General features: G+C 44.6%; 1 protein-coding gene across 1 annotated transcript in view; it reads right to left on the reverse strand.

Annotated features, from left to right (window-relative positions):
- Window positions 1-13869, reverse strand: part of lifra (LIF receptor subunit alpha a) — a 149894-nt gene that overhangs the window by 68369 nt on the left and 67656 nt on the right. Inside the window, exon 4 of the mRNA XM_084322882.1 lies at window positions 5209-5362. Within this exon, the coding sequence (XP_084179008.1) occupies window positions 5209-5362 (154 nt within the window). The remainder of the gene's footprint in view (window positions 1-5208; window positions 5363-13869) is intronic.

The following is a 13869-nucleotide window of genomic DNA, read 5'->3' on the forward strand; positions in this document are numbered from 1 at the left end:
ACTTTTATCGCCACTTACTTACGTCCTCATAATAAGGTCCTTCCCCTAGATGCGGTTTGGAGGAAGGATAGCCCAGAGCTGGAGGTAGATTTTGATTGGGATGCAGTCTGGGAAAATGTTCGGCTATCATCACGCAACCCAGATCACCAACAGATTAATCTTAACTTTGTTCATAGGACTTACCTGACCCCTAGACGATTGTACCTAATGGGTCTCAGACCTGACTCTCGATGCTCCTTGTGTTCAAACGGTGCTATTGGTACATATATGCATATGTATTGGGAATGCCCTCCTGTTGAGACCTTTTGGGAAAATGTTACCACTCAGTTATCAGAGATTTTATCTCTGACCATACCGACACTGCCTTCTGTACTGTTGTTGAATGATGTTTCTCAGTTATCAACCTCTGTACATGTAAAAGAGACTCATTTTGGCGGGTTCTACAGCTGCCAAAAAGTTGATAGCGTCACGCTGGATTCAACCAGATAAAATGTGCCCGAAGGTATGGATTCTCACCTATCTCGATGTGATTTATCTAGAGATATCTACTGCGCGGGTTTTAGGTGTTAATGAAGCCAGAATCGCAGTCTGGGTGGCTGTGGTGGATAAGATAAAGGAACGCATATACATTTGGAGTTTTCTGGTGTTGAATGAAGTAGTGGATGTATAGCCCACGTTGGGGTCCTGGGGGGGGGGAGCAAGCGAGTGTCCATGTATTGTATTTATAATTTTTATGTCTTTTTAGTCTATTTTCATTCTGATTTAATTACCGGACTGTCATTATGGTTATTATTATTTCTGTTATTGTCCTGTGAGTTATTGTTGATTATTACTGTTACTGTATTGTTTGTCTTGTTTCATGTAAAAAAAGAGAAAATAAAACATTTGATAAAAGAAAAAGTGAGGAGAACCTGGTCTGACCTGGCAGTGTCTGGGTGTCGCTCCGGGTAATAATAATAATAATAATAATAATAATAATAATAATAATAATAATAATAATAATAATAATAATAATAATAATAATAATAATAGATTCAATTTGTACCGCACTTTATATTTGTGAAAATCTCAAAGTGCTACAAAGGTAAAAAGTAGGGATGTCCGATATTATCGGCCGATATTGGCATACAAATTTGATATCGGAAACCTTTATGACCTTTATTTACCCAGGCAAGCAAGTAAGAACAAATTATTATTTTATTTATTGTCAAAGTATGCATAATGTTGTGTTAATTACACAACAAGAGATATGTAATGTTAATTACCTGAAATTATTCCGTTTTTTGGGGGGAGAAACCCTGCATATATCGGTATCGGTTGATATTGGTTGATATCGGTATCGGAAATCAAGAGTTGGACAATATCGGTATATCGTTATCGGTAAAAAAGCCAATATCGAGCATCCCAAAAGTAAAATGAATAAAAACAATTAAAATGAAAAAACAACCAATGAAAATGGAAGAAACATACAGCCTAAAATCTAAAAAATAAATAAATTAAAGTAAAAATAAAAGTAAAAGAATAATTCAGGCAAATGCCTTGTTAAAAATAAATGTTTTTAGGCCCCTTTTAAAAAAGGTACATGCCTAAGTAAATGGAAGATTGCTCCACTTCTACAAGGTCAATTGGCATGTTCTTGGTATCTAGGAACATCTAGGGACATGGGGGTATGTATTCCCAGTGTCAGAAATATTGTGTCTGTTACTAGGCTTGAGTAGATTGTAATGAAAAGAAGGAGAATATAAATTATGATATTTTTTTGCATCTGTGCCGGTGAATAACACCATGTTACAATTGTGAGCAAACCGAGCTTGCTCACTGAGCTCATTCACCACCTTATTGAGATCAAGTGTACAAAAAAATCTAAGCAAATGAATAAAAGGAAGATGATTAAACAGAAGGATTTGTAGATACAGTAATAAATGATAATCGATTTTAATTATAAATTCATATTTGACCTTGAACTTGACCTTGACCTTATTATGGCCAAATCATACATCTATGGATAGGGAAAGGGCTCCTCTTTCCAATGGCAGGGTTAAATCTGGATTTAGTCATTTCCTCACGGTTTTCCGATAAGACATATAATTAGCATTTTTCCGATAAATTCTTATTTTCGGTAAATCTTACAAAACATCAGTAAAAATGAAAATATACACTTTGACTGCTGTTTTGATAGGGTTATGGTCTTTACTCTTGGCAAATTTTTCTTGGCTGGTGGATGTCAGGCGAGTTACACTCCAAGCCAAACCGGAAGTTCAAGGAAATTCCTCCGGCAGTAATATCTTGTAGCGTGGGTCTAGATACACACTCGAGTGCATGGGATCGCTTTCGAAACGCAATAATCAATATGATTTCGGCATTTATTGCGTCATACAAACGGGAAATGGATCTAGCAGATCGACGTCAAATAATTGGAATATTTTTCCTCCAGTCTCATCGGCGAACGGTAAGAGGAATATAACGTTATTTTCAGCCCGATTGTTTATTCATTTCACGGCAATCCATCTGATCAACATATCAACCCATACTAAATAAAGCATTTACTGACGATCAAGGAATTATAAACGACCCCCCCCTCCTTTCCTTCACGCATGATGAAGCATAATGTATACCGATCATATACATTTGATTTTTTTAATATAGCGTGTATAGGAAAGAAATGCCAATCGATAATCTATCATATGAGTCAGGGCCTATAACTCGCGTTTTAGGAATTACTGCAGAAAACCTTAAAAACATACTTATATTCACGAGGGTACTAACACGACAATGTATGAATGAAAAAATATAACGTTCCCACATCCGGAACGATAGATACCCGATGTTGAATGGGCCATAGTGATGTCGATATAGCTATAATATTAAAAAAGTTATAGCCCTGCAAAGAAGGTAAACATCTCCATTAGGGTTACAGCACTGGCAGACTGGGCATAAGGATGGGTACAATGCCTGGCAGACAATGTGTTAACATCCAAGGGCCCACATGTGGGCCCTCATGAGGACGATTTGCGACGCGCCACTTTTCTGACCTCTAGCGGCTCGGTGTGCATTTCTTTTAATACAATATATAGATGGAATTATAGCCCTATTTGTTGCCTGTCAATTGCCCTTTCAGGTGACAAAATCCGTTCAGCGGTTCTCGAGTTACATGCGTTACGATATGCGTGCGCCAAAGTACACATTACCAACCCCCGACCTCTGGGGGCTCTAGCTCCGTCACTCATTTGGCGATCTCGAAGATCTTTGCACAGGGTTGTAGCCAATGAGTCTGGCTTTCCAATGATACCCCATGATATGATAATTGGGGATCTAATACGGTCTGTATTGATCGATTTATGATAAAGAAAAGCAGGGTCCCCCAATTGGGGGACCTACAGGCTTAACAGGTTAAAAAGAAATGTTTTTAGGCCTCTTTTAAAAACCTCAACGGACTGTGGTGCTCTCAGATGGTCGGGGAGGGAGGGCATTCCACAGCCGAGGAGCAGCTGAGCAGAAGGCCCGGTCACCCATGGTGCAGAGGTGTGTCCTGTGTTTGGGTTGGAGTATGTTTGAGTGTCCGGAGCGGAGGGAGCGGGTGGAGGTCGGGGGAGCGATGAGCTCCTTTAGATAGGAGGGGGCGTTGCTGTGGATGCACTGATGGGTGAGGAGGGAGACCTTGTATTCAATCCTGAGGGAGACCTTGTATTCAATCCTGAAGGAGACAGGGAGCCAGTGTAGGGAGTAGAGTATGGGTGTGAGGTACTAATGAGGATAACCTGGTCTGACCTGGCAGTGTCTGGGTGTCTCTCCAGGTACTAGAGAGGAGAACCTGGTCTGACCTGGCAGTGTCTGGGTGTCTCTCCAGGTACTAGAGAGGAGATAACCTGGTCTGACCTGGCAGTGTCTGGGTGTCTCTCCAGGTACTAGAGGAGATAACCTGGTCTGACCTGGCAGTGTCTGGGTGTCTCTCCAGGTACTAGAGAGGAGATAACCTGGTCTGACCTGGCAGTGTCTGGGTGTCTCTCCAGGTACTAGAGAGGAGAGAACCTGGTCTGACCTGGCAGTGTCTGGGTGTCTCTCCAGGTACTAGAGAGGTGAACCTGGTCTGACCTGGCAGTGTCTGGGTGTCTCTCCAGGTACTAGAGAGGAGATAACCTGGTCTGACCTGGCAGTGTCTGGGTGTCGCTCCAGGTACTAGAGAGGAGATAACCTGGTCTGACCTGGCAGTGTCTGGGTGTCGCTCCAGGTACTAGAGAGGAGATAACCTGGTCTGACCTGGCAGTGTCTGGGTGTCTCTCCAGGTACTAGAGAGGAGAGAACCTGGTCTGACCTGGCAGTGTCTGGGTGTCGCTCCAGGTACTAGAGAGGAGATAACCTGGTCTGACCTGGCAGTGTCTGGGTGTCTCTCCAGGTACTAGTGAGTAGGGATGCACCGATCCGATATTGGTATCGGTATCGGCCGCCGATATCACTAAAATAGCTGGATCGGGTATCGGTAGAAAAAGAAAAAAAATTGTTCTTCCGCATTGTGACTTGCCGGAGCGCTGTGATTGGCTTCTTCTCTTCTTTTGCTTTGTCACATGCCTGGTGCGCCCAGCAATCACAGCGCTCCGGCAAGTCACTATACGGAAGAACAAGAGTAAGCCATTTTGACGCAAGGCTAGCTGTCAGTGATTCAGTGATTTTACTAGTTTATAAAAAATATTTAAAATGTTTATTAGCAACGCCGTGCTTTCAAACTACCCCGGTTTTGTGTGTGAAACCCTCGTGCAACTGTGAGTACCTTTGAAATTTCTCTGTGATAAATTTAGAACTAACCGTTCGTAAATAACCAGTGCTTCAGGGTGAATGTTCCTATGGCTAGTAAGGTCGAGCAAGTGACTGCTGTATTCAAAGCAAGGCGTGCATCAGCAGTCACGAAAGGGGCTAACAGTGACAGTGAGGCATACAGTTTATTAATTGAATGAATGAAGTTTATTTTCTGTCTTTTTTTACAACAAATCAAAAACACACTTGTGATCCTTTACAATTCTTAAAAACTAAATATATTTTAATATACATTTTAAAGAAACTTGGAACTATTTTTTATTTTTACTTTTTTGAAAAAAAGTTTGAACAATGCGTATCGGATCGGTATCGGCCGATACCCAAACCCAGGTATCGGTATTGGGACTGAAAAAGTCGGATCGGTGCATCCCTACTAGTGATTAGAGAACCTGATCTGACCTGGCAGTATCTGGGTGTCACTCCACCCGCTGGTCTTCTGGCCATCTCGGGACCGCAGCTGGACAGACAGAGAGGTACATTCCAGAGGTTCTACCGAGGTCCAGTTCCACTGGCACCGTCCGCTCACCGGGTCGGCCGTTACCGACGCCGTATCCTGTAGTGACCACACACACAGCCACAGTGAGACACAACAGATAATAAGGTTTCTAATAAATATATTTATTATTCTACATTACCAATGACATCAACAGAGCTTTACCCAACACCACTGTTGATAATGAAGTCGTAGTATGAATACTTTATTTTGAATACTTGCTGATATAAAGTGCTAATCTGAGTACTACAACTGACACTGGCCATTTTAACCATGCTAAATACTAAATAGTGGCGGGGCATCATTGAAAAGACTACTACATTTGAAAACATATATAGGCCTATAAGTGTTAATCTGAAGGGGGAAAAAATGCCATCCTTTCTTTGTGTTATGGAATAATTATTAGACCCGGGATCATCCAATCACATTGTGGTTACTAGTCAGTTTCCGGTATTTGTGTTACTAGTCAGTAGGGATTGGCATCAATTTTCAAATATTCTAATAGTCGTTCAATTATAAAATTGTATTATTTATATAGTTTTGTACGTTTGCCATGTTGTTTCACTAAGTTCACACATTTCAAGCATCAGTGAGGTAACGTTCAGAATTAATGCTGTTGTTCCCGGGAATACGCTAACTTGGTGCGCTAGCGTTAGCTTGGTGTGCTAGCGTTAGCTTGGTTAGCTTCATGTGTCCCAACTCTAATATCATATAAGGTAGAGTGAATGAAATAATACCATGAATGGTTACAGAAAGAAATAAGGGTTAAACATGGGTCTAGTTTAGGTTAGTCATGTAGGCAAACAAATCCAATAAACCAACTAACCAATAAACCAGACCTGTATCTGATTTAGGACTAGGGCTGTACCGAATGTCATTTTTTATTAAACATTTTTACATTCGAAGCTTCTATTGAAGTATTCGAATGAAGCTTTGAATGTCTGTCGTCATATTTGATGACGTAATCATAATTTCTTTTTATATCCTCAAACTAAATCCTCAATTTGAATAAAGTGATTAATCTGATTAAATTAGTCTTTAATTTTTTTTAAATCAACTTTCTTTAACCCTTTTCCCGCCAATCACGTCGTACGACGGGTTTCAAGTTCATATTTCATATTTTCGTCATGGAATTCATATTTCACCCACGGAGCCTTGTCATATGCTGCGGGAGCCATCACAACTCTGCAACGCTTCAATACCGCCACCTGGTGGCTGATCGGCAAGTTGCAACCGGAAGTGGATCTCTTGTGATACCGGTGCGTCTCCCTATTCCGTCCGGCCACTCGTTTATCATCCCTGGACTCAAGACACACACCGTGGATATGGATATTTGCCATAACTCAATTATCCACATGATTTGGGCGTATATTAGTATTATACAAACCGGAACTGGATCGCATTGATCCACATCACATAACTGGGATCTGTTTGCTCCACTCTCATCGCCCATCGCTACGAGGAAGCTGCCGTGAGTTTCAGCGTTTTTCTTTATACAAACTGCTCTGATCTATATATGACCCATACTACATAAATCATTTAACGTCGGTCACGGAATTATAAACAAATTATTAATTTGGTTTTGTGACCTAGGCTTCGGGTTAGAAGACAGCAGGATGGGGAGTCTGTACGGGAATATTCACATGCATTAATGGCTATCATGGAAGAGATCAATCACTGTAAGGTGAAGGAGGCGTGGTGTGGCGATTTTGCCTTGCGTGACCAATTTGCAGAAAATTTATCAGATATCAGTCACCGTCGAGAATTAAAAAAAAAAACTCGCCAGCAGCCCACCATGTCGTTTTTTGAGCTCCGTAGAGAAGCTTTTCAGTGGGGAGAGGAAGAGGAGTGCGGGGGAGAGCGTAGAAGGCGGGTGGTGGGTTCCTGTGAGAAGGTGGAGGCCACGCCAGTAGAGGCGAGTGTAGTTACTGCTGCGATGGAGGGGAAGCCTGATCCTACGCTTGCCAAAGTTTTAGACATGTTACAAAAACAACAGGTTTTAATTGATGATTTATCACAAGAACTTTCAACCACTTTGCAGGCATCAGGGTCCAGGCGAACAGACGCCCGTAAATGGCAGCCACGGTACGATGCCTCAGGGCAGCCTATTTGTTTTAAATGTCAGAAAGCTGGCCATATCGCACGATTCTGTGTGGCCCCACGGCCTAGCCGTAGTCAAGACCATTGGTCTCCTGCTTTGGCCGCAGGGAGGGATGGGGCAGCCCAGATATCGGAGCAGCAGGGAAACTGTCTCCCTCTGTGGTGAAGAGCCAAACCACAGGTGGAGTACAGCCAGGCTCAGTAACAATACCCCATATTGATCCGCATGTGTATGAGTGTTTGGTAGGGGAGTGTGACACTGTGGAAGTTTCTATGGGGGGGGTGAAGTTTCAATGTTTAATCGATTCCGGGTCAAATGTGTCGACTGTTACCGAAAGTTTTTTCTTTAAACATCTACTGCCAAAATGGGGGGGGGGATTTGGCTGACTGTGGGTGGCTGACATTGAGTGGGGCCCATGGATTGAGTATCCCCTATTTGGGCTACTTCACCGTTGATGTGGAGGCGGTGGCGTTGGATAGGACCATACCGCAGAGGGGTATATTAGTGGTGAAAGACCCAGTTGGACAAGCCGCAAAAGAGCGCAAACAAGCAGTGCCGGGCTTGCTCGGGATGAATGTTATTAAGGAGTGTTATCAGCTGTTATGCCCTGCGCATGGTCCTAGCCCACCGCCGCTCCTCCTGGAGGCCCCAGGTTGGCAGACTGCTTTTGCAGCCTGTCTAAATGAACAAACTGTCACATTGGAAAGGAACATGTTTGCTGCTGCCGTCTCCCCGTTCACAATCCCTGCAGGATCGATGTGTTTTGTTCCAGCGGCCGGACCTGACAGTCTATGCCCGTCTAGGGCATCTGTACTTATAGAGCCGTTGGGGTTGGAAGAGGGGAATTTGTCCTGTGGGGTTAGTGGTCTCTAGTGCCTATGTAGGGTTCCTCAGATGTTAGTTTGAAGCCACAGACACGCCTCGCATCGTTACATCTGGCTGAGGTAGTGGCCGGGGAGGGCGTTTCTGTCCATTTTAAGCGGGTGGGTCCACGGGAAGAGCAGGTTATGATTAGGGAGCAGCATGGGTCGCAAGCAGACAGGGAGCTGTCCCCCGAGATCGCTGCACTGTGCTTCCCGGGTTTGTCGGAAGAGCAGGCAAGACAAGCCAGGCAACTGTTGTACAAGTTTTCTCATGTATTTGCATCCTCAGATAGTGATTTAGGATGCACAAATCTTATTTATCATGAAATCCCAGTTGTTGATGAGGCCCCGGTGAGTCAGAGGTACCGAAGGATCCCGCCCAGTCAGTATGAGGAAGTGAAAAGCCACATCCAGAAGTTGTTGGAACAGGGAGTGATTAGGGAGAGCAGTAGCCCGTACTCTTCCCCCTTGGTGATCGTGAGAAAGAAAGACGGTTCGATTAGGCTGTGTGTGGATTATAGGCGGTTGAATGCCAAAACCCGCAAAGATGCGTTCCCGCTGCCTCGCATTGAGGAATCATTGGACTCTCTGAGTGGTGCAACATGGTTCTCGACACTGGACTTAGCGAGCGGTTATAATCAGGTAGAGATGCTTGAGAGAGATCGTCCGAAAACGGCCTTTTGCACGCCATTTGGGCTGTATGAGTTCAACCGGATGCCGTTTGGTTTGTGCAACGCACCAGGGACATTTCAGAGGCTTATGGAGCGCATCCTGGGTGACCAGCGGTTCAAAGCATTGTTGCTCTATCTTTACGATGTCGTGGTCTTCTCTTCCACCTTTGCAGAACATCTACGTCGGTTGGAGGGGGTCTTGTTACGGTTTGAGCAGTGTAACCTGAAAGTGAAGTTCAGTAAGTGTTCGTTCTTCAGATCGGAGGTGTCATATCTGGGGCACGTTATCTCATCCAGGTGGCGACTGACCCAGCGAAGATACGTGCAGTAGCGGAGTGGAGAAATCCCCGGAATGGGGCGGAGTTGTTATCCTTTCTAGGTTTCGCCTCCTTCTATCGAAGGTTCGTGAAGAACTTTGCCAGTCTGGCAGCACCTCTTCATGCTCTGGCAGCACTTGGTGGCTCAAAGAAGGAGAGGCGTCCTCTTTCATCGCACCTGTTTCATCAGCATGGAGAACTATAGTTCTATGAAGTTAGAGTTGCTGGGCCTTAAATGGGCGGTGACAGATACATTTCGGGAATATTTAATCAGTAACAAGTTCACCGTACTGACGGACAACAACCCGTTAAGCCATTTGCAAACCGTGAGATTGGGCGCTGTAGAACAGCGGTGGGTGTCCGAGTTAGCCCGGTTTGATTATGATATTGTTTATCGGCCGGGTCGGCAGAATGCAGCTGCAGATGCTTTATCCAGACAGTACTCGAAACCAGCACCGGCAACACCCGGCTCATGTCCAGAGGATGACAACTCTGTGCCGGGGGGTGGGCAGGTTGTGCGGAGTGAGGAGCAGGCGGGGGTGGCCTCTCCGGCCAATGTCTCTACTACTACCTTTCCGTCTTACCGTTCAGAGTCTTTGTCTCTGTTACAGCAGGCCGATCCAGTGGTGGCGTCTTTCCTTAAGTATTGGCGGCGAGGGGAGAGGCCAAGTCGAGAGGAGAGACGGGCAGAGTCCCCTAGGGCATTAGAGCTGTTGCGGCAGTGGGAAAGGGTGGTAGAACAGGAGGGGGTGCTGTATCGAACGCGAGAGAGCCCAAGGGAGGGTCAGCAGGAGCAGGTAATCATGCCTAGGGCATTGCAAAAAGAAGTGTTGGTTCAGATGCATGGAGGGCATGGTCACCAAGGTATCGAGCGGACCTTTAAGCTTGTGATGAGTGGTCGGTGTTATTGGTCCGGAATGTATCGAGATGTGGAGGATTTTTGTAAGTCCTGTGAGCGGTGCATTGTGTCGAAGGCTCCACAGCCAAGGGTAGTGACTGCCATGGGGAGCGTGTTGTCATCCAGGCCACTGGAGGTGGTGGCCATGGATTTTACAGTATTGGAATCTTCGTCAGATGGGAGAGAGAATGTTTTCGTTTTTACCGATGTGTTTACGAAATTTACCGTTGCAGTCCCGACTCGGAACCAACAGGCTACCACGGTTGCCAGGTGCTTGGTTAAGCACTGGATCCAGCCTTATGGCGTGCCAGTCCGGTTGCATTCCGACCAGGGCAGGTGCTTTGAGGGCGAAGTGGTGCGGTCGCTCTGTAAGTTGTATGGGATGAAGAAAAGTAGGACGAGTCCGTACCATCCACAAGGTAACGGGCAGTGCGAACGTTTAATCGAACCCTCCATGACTTGCTTCGTGCTCTTCCCCCGGAGAAGAAGAGGAGGTGGGCGGAGTATTTGCCGGAGGTGGTATACGCTTATAATACGACAGAACATCAGAGCACGGGCTATTCCCCATATTTTCTCCTGTTTGGCCGAGCCCCTTGCACACCTCTAGACCTCATGCTTGGTGGGGGCAATGAGGAAGTTGGAGGTGTGGGAGAGTGGGTGCAGAGACATCAAGAGCGGCTACAGGTGGCATATGAGCAGGCTAGTGGTCAGATGCAGAAAGCAGTAGAGTCTCGGCGTCGGCACTGGGGGCCGACGTCCAAGGATGCAGACTTGCAGCCAGGGGAACTGGTTTATGTGCGGAATCGGAAGGCAATTGGTAGGAATAAAATTCAGGATCTATGGCTTTCCATTCCCCATCGGGTCGTCAAGCGGTTGGGCCCCGGAAAGCCGGTGTATACCGTGGTGCCGGTGGATGCTGCGGGACCGCCCAGGAATGTTCACCGTTCTGAGGTCCGGCGTTGTGGTGCCGGGGTACTGGGGGAAAGGGAAGAGGTCAGGGGGGTGCAAGGAGAGGAGAGTGAAGATGGTAGTATGATTTGGATTGGTATTGGTAGTGGGTCAGAAGAAGGCTTGGGGGCGGATCCCAAGGAAGGGGGTCCGGAATGGAGCCAGCATAATAGTTCAGATGACTCTGAGGAACAATCCCATCGTCGAGACCAGGGAGCACGATCTGAACCGGTGAAACCATGGCCCCACATAGAACGGGGGAACCGGAGGAGAGAACCATGCTCCCGGTGCCGGTGCGTCGGTCACACCGTAGCAATGCGGGTGTGCATTCTAATCCCTTTAATCTGCCGCGATCGGGCGTTCGTCATCTAGGGGGGAAGAGTGCGGTGCTAGGGGTTGGGGTGTCGCCACTTGGGCGTTGTCGTACGGAGGAGGGGTCCTTCGGGGCCAAAGACGGACTTGGAGATCAGTGGGACCCTGATTAGTTTTCTAGGGGGGTGAGTGTGGCCAGCTGGGGGTATTGTGGGTGTGGCTCTGGCGTCAGCGTATATTTCAGCCTGACCGGATGGCGGCTGGAACTAACACTTCCTAGTTGGGTGCGGGCGACGATAGCAGCAAACATTTCCCCACACCTGGTTCCCCTGTTACAGGACGAGAGAGAGTGTGGAGTGTAGGTACTCGAGTGACAGTGTCCTGGTGAGTAACTTAACTATAGTATAAAGCGGAGCTTGCTTGTATTATCATGTCGCTAGGTTTATGTACACGGTTTAGGTGTTTATACTGTGTATGGTCTTCCTTAGGGAACGATAGACCGTGAATGGTGAAGAGGCAGGGCGTTGTGTTTACGCCTGGCGATACAAAGGTATTGCTCGCTTCTTTGGTTTATGGGTTGCGCACATGCATACACGCACAGACTGTTTAGGATAAGTAGTAATACGACCTGTCCTGATTTCCCTCAGGCTGGGGAAATAGACGTACCGTTGCGGCCCGGGTGTGTGCTGTGTGTATGTGCTGCGCCAGGTGTTTCATTCATTCGGTTAAAGTGTAAGTCTAGCTCTCTCTCGTTCGTTTGTATTACCGGTGTGTTAATAAATGTTCGTCTTGTAGTGTGCAACAGCCAGCATTTAATATAATAAGGTTCTTGAACTGCTGTCATGCTTTGATATTCATTGTGTAATTTCTATGTAGGTTCTTGAACTGCTGTCATGCTTTGATATTCATTGTGTAATTTCTATGTCATGACAGGTGGTGGTCCTTGTCAACAGGTGGTCACTGTTTTAGCTACTTCAGGTTAGGGTGTAGTGTGGATTCAGTCTGTCTCTCTTTGCTTATTTATACATTGTGATAACTCTATTTTGTATGAAATTCAACTTACTCTTATATTATAGCATTCAATAAAGATAATTATATTAAATATAATTGCTTTGTCTGTCTGTTATATGCCCTAAGCCTCATGGTTCCTATTTGTGAATAATCATGCACTGAAATGTCAAATCACGTTCCATTTGTACCTGTACAATATGGTGAATAAAGTAATCTGAATCTGAATCTGGTTACATATGCATTTGTGCCTATATCTCACGTTCTAGGAAATACTGCAGAAAACGATAAAAACATATTTATACTCTAGACCAGTGGTTCTCAACTGGTCTAGCCTCGGGACCCAACATTTTCCTTAGTCATTAAGTCGCGACCCAAAATTTCGAACCACTATGATTTATGTAAAAAAAAAATTGCAGTAATACGCAATCTTTCAAAACATGAAATAAACACAAAAGAGTGCAACAAAAGTGCAACTATTGCTAAAAACCCAATGAAATAAAATAATAATAAATATGCTTCTTAGCAGATTTCTTAGCTTAACATAACAGACCTAAGTTTGGGGGAACTAATGGGATAACTGGGGTTGCAACAAAAGTGCAACTAGGGCTAAAAACTGAATGAAATAAAATAATAATAATAATAATAATAATAATAATAATAATAATAATAATAATAATAATAATAATAATAATAATAATAATAATAATAATAATAATAATAATAATAATAATAATAATAAATAATATATCCTTCTTAGCAGACTTCTTAGCTTAACATCCCAGGGAACTAATGGGATAACTGGGGATGTTGTTTGCTCCTGACAAGAGTCTCAAAGTCTGGGGTGATGGTAGACAAAGCAACTCTGAGGTCATGCTCAATGTCCAATCTGTTCCTCTGCTTTGTCTTCAGCTGGACTAGAACTGAGAAGCCACTTTCACAAAGATAGGCAGTGAAAAAAGAAGTGTAAAAAAAAAAAAAAAAAAAATCTTTTTTACACACACATCCGCGACCCACTCAAAATGGCCCCGTGACCCACTTTTGGGTCGCGACCCACCAGTTGAGAAACACTGCTCTAGACGGTATTTTCGTATGAAACGTTCCTACATCCTGAACGATAGCTAATCGATGTTGAATGGGCCATAGTAATGTCAATTTAGCAATACAATTTAAAAAGTTATAGCCCTGCAAAGAAGGTGAACATCTCCATAGACTTATAGTACTGGCAGAGAATGGTTTAGGATGATCAAAGTGGTGGCAGAGAATGGGTTAATGAATATACATATACATTTTGTCAACATAAATAATCCAATAAGTGCACGGTTGGTACGAAAGTGATGGTGACGTCTTGATGGAGTGCCAAGCGGATGCAGATAGGCTACATCATTTATGATAAATGTTATATTTAAATTTGTATGACGAGTCATATACTATAATATTAGTGTAGCC

Source organism: Notolepis coatsorum (assembly GCF_963971535.1).
Source record: "Notolepis coatsorum genome assembly, chromosome: 10".
Lineage (NCBI taxonomy): Eukaryota > Metazoa > Chordata > Actinopteri > Aulopiformes > Paralepididae > Notolepis > Notolepis coatsorum.